The sequence below is a fragment of the Pseudoliparis swirei genome, chromosome 7 (assembly GCF_029220125.1).
Source record: "Pseudoliparis swirei isolate HS2019 ecotype Mariana Trench chromosome 7, NWPU_hadal_v1, whole genome shotgun sequence".
In the NCBI taxonomy this organism is placed as follows: domain Eukaryota; kingdom Metazoa; phylum Chordata; class Actinopteri; order Perciformes; family Liparidae; genus Pseudoliparis; species Pseudoliparis swirei.
The window spans coordinates 2,415,332-2,431,497 of record NC_079394.1 but is presented as its reverse complement, the minus strand read 5'-3'; the positions used below and the strand labels follow the sequence as shown (position 1 = coordinate 2,431,497).

The following is a 16,166-nucleotide window of genomic DNA, read 5'->3' as shown; positions in this document are numbered from 1 at the left end:
AGAGCTGACAGCTTGACATTTCTATTCACCACTCAGAGTGGATGCAAGGGGGTGGGGGTGAGAGAAGGGAGAGAGGAGTGAAGGGAGAGAAATAAAGAAATAAAATGCTGTTTTTCCTTCGATCGGAGTTGTTGCGGTTTCCAAGACGCCGCTCTCCAGGCTTGTTGGTTTTGCTCCAGACGGTTAACGGGAACGGGGGGTTCAGCGGCGGACAGACACAGGTGCGGCGGAGCGGGAGGAGAGGAGTGTCGGCCACTGACGTACCTGTTTGGACACTCTCGGTTCCTCCTCGATATACTTCTGCTCGATGGGAATCAACGTCCTGAGACCGGCCTTCACCTGGCGGGTGGAGTGGACACACACAGCCTCAGCCTCATAAACAGCAAACGGTGAGAGTTAAATCATGACACTCGTTCCAAAAAATATATATATATATACGGAAATTGAATCGCTGATAATGACGATGGATGAGCAAGGAACGACTGTATGCGTTTAAATATTGAAGGTTCTTCTAACATATCGCGGAGTGATACTGGTGGCACATGCAGAGAGCGCGCCCCCATGTCAGAGGCGAGAGAGAGGGAGAGAGGAAGGCGTAAGATGGCCGCTATAGGACACACACAGCGATGGAGAATGGGCGAACAAAGGTCTTTGATAATTAAAGCCAAAACGAGGACGAGGGAAAAGGGACGAGGGATGGGATGGAAGCGGGGGGGGGGGGGGGGGAGAGAGAGACAAACAGAATAAAGACAACAGCAGCATGAGGAGGAGCTGGAGAGAACGAGAGAAAAGGATGGACAGAGAGGATAATGGGGGGTAGGGGGGAGGGGGGGATGAAAAAGAAGAAAAAAATATGAGGGAGGAGAATCAAAAAAAGCTAAAGAAAGACTTACAGCATTAAAAATCACGTCTGTTTCGAGAAAGATGACCCCTTTTGTTGGCCCTGTCAGCTCCTTGCTTTTCAAGGCGTAGGCTTTGCGTTCTCCATTTTGGATCTGTGGGAGAGGGACATGACAGGCGTCTGTCTGGCAGCACCCGGCTGAATCGGCTCCCCGGGTCACCTTTGAACCCCGGCTGCTGCCGCCGCTGACAGGGAACCCAAAACAACTGTGGCAACTCTGACAAGGACCTGTTCATTACCCGGTGCAGCTCGGCTCTGTCCAACAGACATTAACTATCCTGGGGGATCGTCGTGGATATATTAGACACGCAGTACTCACAGGCTATCTCTATGTTTCTTTTCAAATATAAGAGTCACCCTTTCGTCTTTCTTCTAAAAATCACATCGTCTCTCGATCGATATGATTTTCATCTCTCATGCCGTCGCTCTCTTTCTGCTCAACCTATCAATCTATTCCTTTTTCTTAGCCTCTCTTCCACGTGTTCCTTCTTCCTGTCATCTCTTTCTCTTTGTGGAATAACAGTCTCATCTGTGGAGTTACAAAAATAACCTCTGCTTTTTATATCTCCCACTGCGTACTTTTCATTCTTTCCGTTCCTCTACGCCATCTCTATTATCCCCAAAGGAAAAAGAAAAAGAAACACACAGAAAAAAAATCTGCCTTTGACTTACATGTAGTAAAGGAATCGCCACTTTCCCCAGGAAGTCTGCACTTCTGTCTCGGTCCTCATCGTAAACGGTGACCTCGAGCACCGAGTGGATGTCCTTCACGTTACTGGACCACACACGAAGACAACACAGATGACGCACACACTGAAATACGGGCGACGGACTGAAACGCTGGGAAAGCGATCGCACCTTGAAGAGCTTCTCCAAAAGCTTCAGATCCACAAAACAATTCAGAATCTGCGGTGGAGCAAAGTCCTCATATTTGAATACCATCGATTACATTTCTATAGATCTCCATTAACATGTTCTATGTGCTATTGCACTGCATTGAGGTAAGCAGAACTTAAGTGTGCAGCTAACACTACTACAAATAAAGCTGGAATTACAATTGTGTACTCTAGAATGAAATTGTAAAATACACTACCATTCAAAAGTTTGGGGTCATCCAGACAATTTCGTGTCTTCCATGAAAACTCACTTTTATTTATCAAATGAATTGAAAATTTAATAGAAAATATAGTCAAGACATTGACAAGGTTAGAAATAATGATTAATATTTGAAGTATTAATTTTGTTCTTCAAACTTCAAGCTCAAAGGAAGGCCAGTTGTATAGCTTATATCACCAGCATAACTGTTTTCAGCTGTGCTAACATAATTGCACAAGGGTTTTCTAATCATCCATTAGTCTTCTAAGGCGATTAGCAAACACAATGTACCATTAGAACACTGGAGTGATCGTTGATGGAAATGGGCCTCTATACACCGATGGAGATATTTCATTAGAAACCAGACGTTTCCACCTAGAATAGTCATTTACCACATTAACAATGTATAGTGTGTATTTTTGATTAATGTTATCTTTATTGAAAAAACAGTGCTTTTCTTTGAAAAATAAAGACATTTCTAAGTGACCCCAAACTTTTGAACGGTAGTGTATATGTTCGAGCTACGTTGACCTATAACCAAAGAGAAACATTATTTGGAAAATAATATTAATTTTTTTTGTATTCGGAAAAATATAACGGGCCTTAATTATCTCTTGTGTTCATGTTATCCTGGATAAGAGGCAAACATTGCATTTTAAAACACTTCTCATGAGGCAGTTGGAACAACAGTGATTGTGAATACTTAATTAATGAAAAGGGCATTCAGTTTTGACCAGAATCCCTAAAAAAAAGACGCACAAACGCGAGGGTGTTGTCAAAGCCACTCACAAAGTGAAGACCTTGTTCCATTCTGGGTTGAGGTTTTTGTAGACGGTGTGCGTCTGCAGCCGATCGTTACTCAGCTCCACGACGCAGAACGGGTCACTCTTACCTGCCGAGAAGAGAAAAGAGAAAAACAAGCGTGCCAGAATGAATTCTCTGTGAAATGAGATACGTAGATACGGTAGACACACAACTTCTGTTGGCTTGAGGTTTCGAGGAAATCGAGAATCGGAAACAATTCCAACAGCTTTCCCGTCTCTTATGAAGAGAGATAGTATGAAGCATCCTCTCTTTCTACCACATTACAGCTCCAGTGCCGTGGGCTTATCACAGCGGTGCTAATACCGTATACATTATAGAACATCACATGGAACAGCTGCGGAAACATGCACAACTAGCAGATATAAGCTCCAGGACAACGATGCCCTGGGCGGTCACAAGGGGAGGGGGGGGGGGGGGGGCTCTGAAGGCCAGAGAAGCCAAGCGGGGGGGAGGGGGGGGGGGTCCATGAGCTGGTCCATGATTGGTGATTCCAAGCGAGCGATGAGACACAGCAGCAACGATGAGGTGCAAAGGAATGAGGAAAAGCATCATGAGAATAAAATGTCCCCCTCATCACTTTTGATTATACTGACAGCAATAAAACACATTAATTATTTTACAGTAATTATTGTAGAAACAAAGCAACATGCATCCAAATGTAAATTGACCCTACATATTTTTAACTTCATATTTTTAAACTTACATATGAAATAATTTTTGTGGACGGTCACTCCCAAAAGAGATAACATTTTAACGACCCGTAGATGTTAAAAAACACAGATATGAAATGTGGTTTCAGTATAAATCCTATTCATTCATGCTAATTCATTTCCACAAAACTTTCAATTCAGAATTTACTACCGTTATGTAACTGTGTAGCCAGAAAGTGAAGGAGACCGAGAGGAGAAATACAAATAATAACGTCCTCCTCCTGAGAAATAGCGTACTGTACGCTAATAATCAAAACCAGTAATGTCCTCTATATTCTCTATTTGTTTACTAATGTCTCACATTTCAGTTTCTTTGTACACATGTAGGAGTGAGACCAGCGCCCCATGCCTGCCAGCCCACCTCCCTCCGATTGCCTCAGAATGAACTAGAAACAACAAAACTCTTAATTCTGGCTTTGATCATTGTTTTCTATTAAAACTGTTGGGAGCTGTTGCGCTGTTTGTTCCAGCTAATTATTTGCAAAGACTGGGTCATGATGTTAAAAAAAATATGTCCCACACGCATTTCCATTTAAAATAGTGAGAATATTGAAATATTAGTAAAGCAGAAATATTGCGTAACAAAACTCAATAAAGTTGGAATTGAGTTCAAAGCCCCACATTTCTGTGTGTGCTTGTGTGTGCATGTGTGTGTGCGTGTGTGTGTGCGGGTGTGTGTGTGCGTGTGCGTGTCATTGATCGGTGTGATTTTTTCTTCAAATGTTGTGACAAGGGCAGGACATTTAGGGGGTGTGCAGAGTAAATGCCACCGTGATCAATGTCGAGCCGTAGGTGTTGCCTCTCAAATCGGTTTGAGGGGCTCTATTGATGTAGAACGCTCGAAGTGGATATTGACAGCTGTGACTCCTTCGATCATAAACAAGACGCATTAAAATAGAGTAAAAGACATCGGACTCTAGAGCCGACTTCGTAATGCATCTCTGTGTGCATACTCCGTTGGTCATATCAAGAGCCTGCATAGCACATCATGCATTGTTTTAACATTTCAAATACTTCCCTCGACCAATAATAAATACACACCAAAATGGATTAAAAATAAATTGTAAACAAATATTATTATTTTTTTCTCTCTTTATTCAACATTTGTACAGCGGTGAATATTTGAAATCCTCCTCCATCATCCCAGAGCCTGCATAGCATAAACGGTTATAATGTTGTCCCCACAAATCAGCTCTGATTCAATTTAAATCCAATCATCCAAATTAAGAGCTGGAAATTATTTTTCTGCGGAACCCCGAGCCTCCCCCATTTTCTCTCTAATATTCTGTTTTTAATGACATGGCAGGCCGCGTTACCGCAGAGAGCCAGTTGTCATTGGTGATGAACTCTCACCTTATTGGCCGCCAGCACCAGAGGCGCCTGTCTTAACCAATTACACGCTCAGGTTTGAGCGCCGCTCAAGAGATCGTCCAGGTAGTGTCCGAGCAGAGCCCCCCCCCCCCCTCTGGGTCCCGTCTCCGTGGCGCTGACGGAGGGTTTGCGGGCTTAAACTAATTTCAATGCGCCCTCAGAGAAGTGAGGAGGATGAATACGGGACGGAGATGAAGGAGCTCGCCGCGATCCCCTCGCAGGAAGCTGAGAGTTCGTGAGGAGTTGGAGAGAGGGAGCGCACTCCCTCATGTTCCGGTAGAATCATCATTAATTATGACTCGGACTTTAAAATCTCATTTTTGTTGATTTTTTTTCTGCCATCACATTTAACACACCTAAATACAAAACCCACATTATTCCTCTCCGTGTCGAATGATGCGGTCGGAAAATCTGCTCTTATACGGATGTGATATCGAGCGAAAAAAATTATGTCCGAGAAGTCTACGCGTGCTTCGTGTTGCATGTGTCCGTGTGTTGATGCTATTGAAACGTTCTTACGCTGTAGCGTCCACTCAGAGGGACGAGAGCTGGCGGACAAAGGGACTGTTGGTTTTAGAGACTATTTTCAGTTATCCTACTCGGTCTGGAGAGGAGCTACTCCACAAAAACACTTCAATTAGAGAGCGAGATGGCCAGAGAGGAGAGAGAGGAGGAGGAGGAGGGGAAGAAGACAAGAGGGGAGACAGGCAGCGTGAATGGGGGAGAGATGGTGAACTCGTTCTCTTTCACTGACCTCCTCTCTAACGGTCTGTCTCTCTGTCTGTCTGCTTCGCTCTCACCTTGCTCCTGACCCTCTCTTGGTCTGCGTTGTTAAATTAGGGTGTTCATGTGGTGAGGGCTCTTATGTGGCTCTTACAGAGCTATTGTTTCTGCCAGTGACAAACACACACTCTCTCACACACACACACACACACAGCATCAGCTGTGGAGTACGCCATCTAGAATAAACCCCTTTACATACTGTAGTCTAGGGTGAGACTGGCTGAAAGAAATAGTTTTATGAGGCACAAAAGAAAAACATGTTCTTCTTTTTCTCGCTTGCAAGAATGTATAAATTCAAAGTCTAAATTTCAGATCAAAAACGTGGTGACGTGAAACCCAAGGCCTTGTTTTGTTTTGTGTGAATAAACAGAGTTCTATGTGGAAACCATCTTGACTGGAATTCTGTTTGTTAGCATATGAAATCAAAGTTTTCCATGTGAAACACAACAAACATTTTTGCTGTGAGTTTAAAACTTAATTCTTTTCACTCCCCGTTGATGGATTCAGTCGTGGTCGTTTTTATTTAAAACAGTGTTCCTGGTCGGCGCCACAAGACATGCTGCACCGTCACTGTGAAGCGAGCCGTTAGCTCTAATGTCCACTGACCACAGGCTGGAGACTCGAGGCGCCGCTGGAAAAACAAACCTGTTCCCTCCACGTCAAACAGACGGAGACAAAGCGAAAGGCGAACAAACAGCCACTAGACATTATAGTTCCCCAGTTTCACACCTTTTTTTTCCTTCTTTTTTTGGAGGGAAGCGTGATGCTCAGACTGAATGATGAGCTCCACAACGAGGTCACGGGAAAAAAATGTCTGTTCCTCGTGAAATAAAAGAGCCGGAGAGCCATTAGCCCCGCACTCCGGCTGCTCCGGTCGCTCCACGCAGGAACCCAAATCAACCAGATCCGCTCTCTATTGGCTAATGGGACTATAGCGGTTTCAAATGAAGAGCAAAAACTCACACACACACACACACACACACATTTCCTTCTCTCTTTACTAGATAATACAGAGTGAAAAACTAGGCCTGTCCACTGTAGACCTAATTAAAAGTAAGAATGAATGGAGAAGAGAGAGCATGCAGGGAGGGAGCGGGGGGAGGAGGGAGAGAGATTTGTTGGTTCAAATATGTACTTTTTCTCTATTATTCAAATGAGCAGCCGGCATCTTTTCTAAAAATGCAGAGACACATTTTGTGTCCAGCCCAAAGTAGACTTTAACTCTTCCTCGGGATGCTTGCAGAGGATCAAAATTACACCCCGAGTGTATCTTTGGCTAGATTTATGGGGTGGGAAACTGTGCTACAGATATTGTTCAATGTCTGAATGCAAAACTCAAAGCAAAAGTTAAGTATCAATAGATACGGAAAAACAACAGCAAAAGTGGAGGACTATTTGTGGGATTATTTCATAATTATACATGGGCATGAATACAAGAGTAAAAAATGAAGAGACAACGTTTTAACAATGTACATAATTGAGAACTGCCGAGGTTATAGTCCTGTTGTTTGGACTTACGGTAATGGTCCTACCTGTGACATCTGCTGCCATCAGTCCCTCAGCCCTGATGACCTTCACCTGCACCACGCCGACATCTTTTAGGTTGTGGAATGACTTCCACAGACTCTGAAAAATCAGAGGAACAGGGGTGAAAGGTCAAAGAGGGTGCAAAATTAGCTTTGAAGAGAAAGGCAGGTCAATAGTGTGACATTTCATTAAGAGAGGAAAGGGTAGAATGTGTCCTTTAACAGGCCTCGCATTTGAAAATGCAGAGCTGGCATTTAGAGTCCATTCGAAGAGGACAAATGGCGAGATTTAATTCCACTGAGTAGCTGTTCTTGCCTGTTTGAAATGTTTCTTGACTTTGTAATTATCAGATAAAATGCAACTTCACTGATTTTTATGGACAAGACGAGCCGTGCAGACATCGCTTAAGGTTACAGCGGATAAATACGGAACGCAGATAAAAGGGGAACAAATCGGGGTCGTCGTAGACAACAGGCGAGGTCAACTATAACATGCTGAGTGGAAGAAAAAAGTGTTATATATCTATTCCTTTTATACAACGAGGAGGCTAACTCAAGGCGAGAATGCTGGAAGAACGACACACTTTCCATTGTTGCATTGAGATTAAGAGGTTTTGTATTTTTCCATCAGATGTTCACCTCATAAAGACTGACTTAGTCATTGAGACATTTACAGAGGAACGAGTTCCCCATCGTGTTGTCGTGAAAAGTAACGTGTTGTATATCACGAGCTGCGGAGAGTTAGCGTAAAACCTTTTGTCCAGGATTTAGACACGTTCTCCTTACGGTTCTATGGACAAGGCAGCGTCTGGGGACTGAGGAGTGAAGTGCTATGGACTGAGGAGAAGACAGAGACAGAGGAGAGGAGTGGAAGGACAGATACAAGGCGAATCACTAGGCTATGGATATCACAGACCACTAGAGCAGCAGACAGGCACTGAGTGTGGGTTCCGCGCGACAGACGACGACGGATGTGAGGCGCTCATGGCCCGCACGGGGGACAGCAACACAACAACGCTAACAACAACAGCAACAACAGTACGTGAGAGCCGAGGTGAGTTGGCGCACGAACACAAGCACAGGTGAGTTCCGAGCACAACGGGACACTCTGTTGAGGACAAACCGAGGACAGCTGAGCCAAGCTGATGCACTGCAACAGTACTGAAGACCTGCAGCAACCAGCTAGTGCAGTGACCTCCATACAACCAATAACCAATCCTGGCTGGTGTCCGTGGTCCGCCCCTGGCTGAGTCCGTAGTGGTCCCTGCTTCCAGAGATGCTCACGTCCCATAGTATGAACATGCACCGACCCCATCGCCTCCCCCTCCGACCCATGTGCTGATTTGGGGTCATGAGGGGCTGATCTGCGCCTCTTTCCTCCTTCCCCTCCCTCTGTGGCTGCGCCTTACCCGCTTTATCGCTTCAAAAAGATGATCCACGGATGATGCACAGATTCCTGCACACCACACTCTCACATCTGGACAGCCAGAGGGGGGGGCTATGAGACATTTGTTCATTGATTTCAACACCATAGTCCCTCCAGTCCCCTCCAGACTGGCGGCAAGCTGCAAGCTGATTGAGTGTGACTGCTGATCCTGTGCCTGACCTCCTGAGGCCACAGTCTGTCAGGTCAGGGAGGGCACCTCCAACTCATCCTCCACACAGTCACCCATCCCCACCTGGTTCAGGCCCAGCTCTCCCCCCTCCCCACACCCACTCCCCTGTATGGCCAGGTTCACCTCACCAACTCCATCATCGTCATCAATGATCAGGATGACATAGTGGTGGTGGGCCTGTGAAGCAACACCTGATCTCCTGGGGAGGAAGGAAGTCTGTCTGGACATGTGCCCTTAGGACAACACAGCAGCTCATCAAAAAAACCTCAGGACTTTAGCTGATTTAGGAAGAGGAGGACAGTCACAGGGTCACCAGAGTGGGGGGATGGACTGGGATGGACCACTGGAAGGTGAGGAGAATATAAACCTGAGGGGAGCACATCACGACCACATGGTCAACAGACTGACACCACCTGGTGAGAAAGGCAAGGCAGGCTCTACCCTCAGGCAGCTGAGGAATAGGCAGTTTAGAGGATGGTCCTTCTCTTCTTCTACTCTGAGCTAGAGGCGTCCTGACAGGAAGCATCACAGCCTGGTTTGGCAACTGCTCCCACCAACTGCTCAGCAGAGGACAGAGTAGTGAGAGAGAGGCGACTATTGAGCGCACTATACCAACTGACACCCCACCCTGCAGGACTGCAGGCAGAACCAGAGCCAGAGCCGGCAGGGATCATCCCACCCAACAACAGACCCAACAGACTGTTTCGGCTGCTGCGGTAGGTAGTCACGCGTAGTCACTGCAGCAAGAAGAAGAGAGTTTCTTCGAGGAGTTTCTCAGGGCAGTCCATCAGACTCCTGACCTCACCAGACCCCACATAGACCCACACAACTGCCCCTCTTAGGCACACACCACACACACACACACACACACACACACACACTGTTAAATATTGTGTTGTTTTTTTTTTTATAAATATGTGTATACTTGCTTGCCTGCCTTCCCTGAGCATTGCCACCACTTATTTCACACAGCACCCCTGTGTGTATGTGACAAATAAAACATCTTGAATCTTGAATCTTGAATCTCCATGCCGAATATCAACTAAATGCATATGTCTTATACAGTTGTCAAAATTCAGATGTACTTCCTGGTGCACAGTCAGTCTGGACAATGAAAGGAAAGTGTGTATGTGTGTGTATGTGTGTGTGTTTTAGTAGTAACAGAAGAAGAAATACCCAAGTGGTACAATCCTTACAACAGGGTGTAATATATCGCAAAGAGAAAATATGCGCACATTGAATGCGATGTGTTGTTCTTGATGTCAATGTATCTTTGGATACTACCTGCATGTCTGCTTGGATGGTGGAATATGCCGACTACCAACTTTTCATCCACTCTGTCATATTCATTGTGTTGTTCCTGTGTTTTAATTAGTGTGAGTCTAGCGCGGCTATGCGGCCCTGTGACGGACCGGCATGAGACGGGACGTACAGGGTTTTGATTACCAGGAGAGGGAATGATGACTAGTCTGTAAATCTGAGGGATGAAGGGAAACCTGTGGAAATTCACGACCGGACCATGAGGCATCCGAACACACCGACAGACTCACGCACAATCATAAACGTATGCTTGTGTTCAAACGCAAATACTCAGGTATAAACGCATGCAGAGGAAACTACACTGAGGCCAAATTGAGTAGCATGTCGGTGTGTCTTAAAAGCAAAGTGGAAATGCACTTCACTTCAATTTATTTCTCTCTCTGGCAATAACCCCTTCCATCCCCACAGGAGTAATTATAATTTAAATTTCAGAGTCAGGGCCAGGCTACAGACTTAATTCATTATTACCAACTCTGTCAGACTCTGCCTGTTTCCAGCGATATCATTGTCCAAAAGCTCTCGAAAGGAGATGAGAGGAGAGAGTGTGTGAAAGAAAGAGGGGGAAAGAGTGAACGAGAGACATACAGAGAGAGAGAGAGAGAGAGAGAGAGAGAGAGAGTCAGTGAGGAGACAACTCTCAATTTTAAGAGACGGTTTCTCTGAAGATACAGCTGCTTGTTTTGATTATTGGAGAGCAGCGAGAAAGAGAGACAGAGGGAGAAAAAGAGTGAGAGAAAGGTCACGAGGGAGGCAGCAGAGGGAGACACGGGGCCAACGTAATGCAAACAAAATACTCTTTTAGTCCGTACCAAAATGTATATGTTTCAAAATATATATACCTGGCATTAAAAGTCTTCATAATTCTGTTCACTTCAAATGTATTTTTGTTCTATTTTTACCTATTTTATTGTTAAGATTTGTAATTCAATTCAATTCAGTTTATTTGTATAGCCCATTTTCACAAATTAGAAATGTGTCTCTTTACAATCTATACATATAGACATCCCTGACCTTTGACCTCACATCGGATCAGGAACAACTCCCAAACAACCCTAATCTTGTTTAATTGTTTGATAGTTCTTCATTTATATCACAATCTTTCCAACTTTTACTTTTTCTGAGTTCTTGCACCGATGCTTGTGCGTGTGACTTTTATTATTCAGCAACAACAAAAAAAGGATTTAATTAAAAAAACACGAATTCATGGCTTTTGGTACAGTATTAAAAATATGTCTTTTTAGTATTGTACCAAACAAACGATCCCACAGCAGTGGTTTCTGCATGGATACAGTAGAATTACTTCTTGAATGTGTGGATGCAGAGCTATTTTTCATCCTCCCTTCCTCCCATCATACAGGCCCCTTCAGGGGACTTTCAGAGTTCAACCGTCATTGCTGGTGGAGAGAATCCACCCATCCTCCACAAGGATTCAAATCTTCATCAGAAAGATGGAGTAGAAGGACAGACAGACAGGTAGATGAAGGGAGGCCATCACCGACCCCCTCATTTACGTCTCCCCACCCCCCCATCAGACTGACGGGGATAAGGAGATGAAAAGAAGGGATGAACAGAGGAGAAAAGAGAGAAATGGAAGGACAGAGTTAGCTTTCATAAAACACGCCCCGCCCTGCCTGTGATTGACATCCTGTCGCTGTGACATCTTCTTTCCTGTCGCTGTCACACTCAACAGACACACAAACACAGATGAATCATCCGCAGCATAGGCTTATGACTGACTGTCATCTTTGCATCTTGTCACCTTTCATCGGAGCTCCGTTTAACATTTCACACGCAGACACACACAACGCGTCTGCCCGGCAACTGCAGAGTTCAGGAGACGATAAATCAAAAAGCTCGCGAAACGCTCAAACGTAACCGCTTCCGCCCCATTCCCACTCGCCATCGACTCGGCATCCGTCAGTCGCGATTCTCAAGGTCTGCTCTCTGCAGCCGCTCTCACTTCCTGTCCAGGACGTGTGTGTTTTCTCGTCACCTTAGAGAGGTGCACTGGAGTGGGCGGGAGAGGAACTGCAGGTGTGTGCATGCGTGTGTGCGTGTGCATACCGACATGTGGGTGGCTAGTGAAGTGCCGCCACTTTAGTGGAGGTCGCCACGTCCTCCTTCTCTCATCCACCCATCTTGCGGCCACCTCAGGCCCATTAAAAGCCATTAGTGTGTGTGTGCTCCTTTGCCATCATAATGCATAAATCTCTCTCTCTCCTTTTCCCTCTCTCCCTCTGTGCCTCTCTACTTCTGGGAAACAGTAATTAGGGATGAAGGAAAGGTTACGCTGAGAAATAGTACATCTAAGGCAGTTGACACTAAGTGTATTGCACCGTGTTGCATGTAGCTCCGCCTCCGCTGCATTCAAAGGAGTTTGCAGAAGAAAATCAGGTGTGCTCATTCACACGCATACATGCGGGACATTCAAGTGTGCAGAGGGACACTCACAAACCTGGCAGATACACACACACACACACACACAAAGCTGTCACTATGCAGAGCAGCTAGAATGAGAGCGACGTTAATGAGATCGGCGCTAGCATCAGATCCCAGCACTCAGGTGTCCATTATCGGCCGTCTTCAATGGCCACAGATTGGGATGAGGAAGAACACCTGCTCTTATGTGCATGTAGCTCTATGTGTTCTTTCTTTTTACCACACACACATTTTGCAATGCAATGATACACGCTGCCTGAAAGTAAACGTGTGTGTGTGTGTGTGTTTTCATGCGGAAGGCAGGAATGATCAGAAGAGCTTTAAAGCGATGATGATGATGATGATGATGGACGCATGATACTTATTATTAGAGGGCTGACGCAGGAAGGTGTTGTTTGTGCGTGTATCTGAATGTGTGTACCTGTTTGTGATGAGCAGTAGTGGACGCTTTGTGCGAGCTGCACAGCTGATTTTAACCCTTGTGTTGCCTTAGGGTCATTTTGACCCGAATCAATATTACACCCTCCCCCCGCCTTTGGGTCATTTTGACCCGATTCAATGTTTCACCCTCCTGTTACCTTTATATTTACTAACATATTTTACCCTTTGGGTTCAATTTGACGCCAGCAATTAAAACCTCCAGAAAATTATTAGAATTAATATTGTTTTCCAAGTTTAAGTGTGAGGCACTTTATGTTTGTTTGTTGACTACCGAAAGAACACCGACATTAAACATTGAATGGGGTCAAATTAATCCTAAGGCGGGGGGAGGGTGTAATATTGATTCGGGTCAAAATGACCCTAAGGCAACACAAGGGTTAAGCAGATAATATCAGTCAGTAAAAATGTGCCAATGCATAATAACACCAACCTACCTACACACACACACACACACACACACACATGGCAGATTAGTGGGCTGTGAGCAGCACCGTTCTGTATTAGTGGCGGTACTTGGTCTTATCAGTGCTCTTTGATAACGTACATCTTTATTAAATTCTCGAACTGAAAGACTGCCAGTCTGGGGAAAAGGAATATGTTAATAGGTGGAGAGCATTCAAGTCTTTAAAGCGACCTCACCGCGCCCCTCCATCGGCCACCCCCCGCCCTCCTCCCCCCTCTATCTCCCCATCCCTTCATCTGACAGGAGGGCCACAGCGGCGACAGACAAAGAGTTGAGGCTGCCGGGGAGAGCGGGACGGAGATGGAGAGTGCCGGAGAGAGAAGGAGGCAGGAAAGGAGGCAGCCAAAGGAAAGGAAAATGTCGAGGAGAGAAAAAAAAACGGGGTCTGCACGAGTTGTGAGAGGTGAAATAGCTTTTTCTTTTCATTTTACACGCCTTCCCTCCCCGGTGCAACCCTCATCCTTTACCTCTCGCCCTCTATTACACACGTTCACACACACACACACACACACACTCACGCTTTCTCTCTCTACGCCCTGATGTTGTGGCTTTGAGTCGAGGCGCAGCGTGTGCGTGTCCCAGTCCTAGAGCTCCCCCCTCTGATCTCGGGCGGTTGCTGCAGCGCGAAGCAGAGTGGTCAGCCTCCCGTGGCGAGCCAATGAGGCACCGCCGCGGTTATGTAGGTCGCGGTCCCCGCGTTTGGCCTTTAGAGCCACGCCGCTCGCGCCTATGCCCACGCCGTAACACGCACACACACACACACACCAGCTGGGACGTACCATGAAATGAAATCAAAAGCACATTCTGTAATCCCACAAACACAGATAGCTACTTCCTGTTCTGCACACTACAGCGTATGAAAAGTATAATTCGTACATAAATGTGTGAGCATAAAGTTAAATATATCAGCAGATATGGATGTGGCATCGTGCGATAAGAGCTGATGCTGTTGGCGTGTCGAGAAACGTCCCACGTCGAGGTTGTCCGTGAATGAAACCCATTGAAAGTGTGTGTGAGCGAGCATGTGTGTGTGAGTTTCTCTTTGTAGCAGTGAAGATGACAGGGAGTGAAGGGTTAACTCGGCTAAGACAAAGACATGGGCTGGAACTATTGTGATGAGTGGAGGGCCTCTGGGACAGATGGGGCCTTAGAGCGCTCTCTCTCTCTGTCTCTCTGTCTCTCTCTCTCTCTCTGTCTCTGTCTCTCTGTCTCTCTGTCTCTCTCTCTCTCTCTCTGTCTCTCTGTCTCTCTCTCTCTCTCTCTCAAGACACAGCACACAGCCACGCTGACAATACAACAAACTCACATATCTCTGCATGATGTGGTGACTCTCGTCCAGCATGTTGACGGACAGGTCTGAGATCGAAACGGCGGCAGAAGCAGTGAGTGTAACCAACAGCACCAGCACGCCTTCGCCTTCCTCCAGCGGCAGGTCCAGCTTGTGCGTGTGTTCTTTGGGGAAGTGCGACAGGTCGATGGTACACCTAGAGTGCGCACACATGCACAAACATACAGGAAGAGAAAGACAGAGGATTGAACATGTTATGGGGAAGCTGACGACGCTGAAACACATACCGATGGTAAAAAAGGAAGCGAAGCAGAGCTATAGAGGACAATAAGGACTTCACTCTTAAAGAAGTGCTATTGTTGACATGTTGGGGGGCTGAAGTTTGTAGAAAATCGTCTGCAAAGTAATAATCATCACATAATATTTGTAAAGTTAACAAAGACATCTCTCATCTTCCTTTTGGAAATAAAGTGTCACCTAGTTTTCATTTCTATGAAACCCCCCCATCCATCACATGTTCTGCTGGGGAATGGCAACAACCTAGTAACGGCATAACAAGCGTCAAGTAAGCAACTGCAGACAACTTAGCAAAAGCTGAAATACTTCATACCTTCAAGTAGTCAAGAGCATCTTCTCTTGACTGAATTGATTCTCTGGCATGTTCTTCATGCATCTCCAGTTAGTATCGAGGCCCTGGGTCAACAGGTCAAACCAAAGGCTTCCTCCAGGGCCTCCATGCCACTATACTATACACGCGAGGTAAATTCAATTCAGCTCAGTTTATTTGTATAGCCCATTTTTACAAATTACAAATTTGTCTCAGAGTGCTTTACAATCTGTACACATAGACATCCCTGACCTTTGACCTCACATCGGATCAGGAACAACTCCCAAACAACCCTTCAGGGTAAAAGGTCAGAACCCTTGAGGAGAGAACAGAGGAGGATCCCTCTCCAGGATGGACAGGTGTCATAGATGTCATGTGACCAGAAAGACAGATTAGAGTTAAAACACATTTAATGAATATGACAGAGTGGATGAAGAGTTGGTAGTCGGCATATTCCACCATCCAGACCTCCACCATCCATCAGATGGAGGTGGAGAGGAAATCCACACAAAGCTAAAGACATGATGACCGTTGGAACTCAAATGTTGAATGATGGACATACTGTCATTGTGCGCCCTCTGTAAGGCCTGTTGGAATGAGCCTCAAAGGTGAAATATATGCATGTATTTGGTAAGTTTTGTCTACTCTAGCTATACAGCCTTATTTTAAGATATATTGCCTAACATATATCCTTATTGCAAGATGATGGTACTTGCATTTTCCTACATATTAAGAAAATAATTCTTTAATTGTTTTATTGTATCAAGACAAATGTACTTGT

At 45.5% G+C, this 16,166-nt stretch overlaps 1 protein-coding gene across 9 annotated transcripts in view; it reads right to left on the bottom strand.

Moving 5' to 3' along the window:
- mctp1a (multiple C2 domains, transmembrane 1a) overlaps nucleotides 1-16,166 on the bottom strand; it is a 125,584-nt gene that overhangs the window by 49,718 nt on the left and 59,700 nt on the right. For 7 of the 9 annotated variants that reach the window (XM_056419696.1, XM_056419693.1, XM_056419694.1 and 4 more), the window contains 6 exons: nucleotides 14,797-14,974; nucleotides 7,218-7,311; nucleotides 2,786-2,888; nucleotides 1,574-1,676; nucleotides 894-995; nucleotides 265-372 (listed from right to left, as the gene is read on the bottom strand). In XM_056419696.1, coding sequence (XP_056275671.1) covers nucleotides 265-372; nucleotides 894-995; nucleotides 1,574-1,676; nucleotides 2,786-2,888; nucleotides 7,218-7,311; nucleotides 14,797-14,974 — 688 coding nt within the window. The remainder of the gene's footprint in view (nucleotides 1-264; nucleotides 373-893; nucleotides 996-1,573; nucleotides 1,677-2,785; nucleotides 2,889-7,217; nucleotides 7,312-14,796; nucleotides 14,975-16,166) is intronic. The other 2 variants (XM_056419697.1, XM_056419699.1) reach the window with 1 other exon arrangement.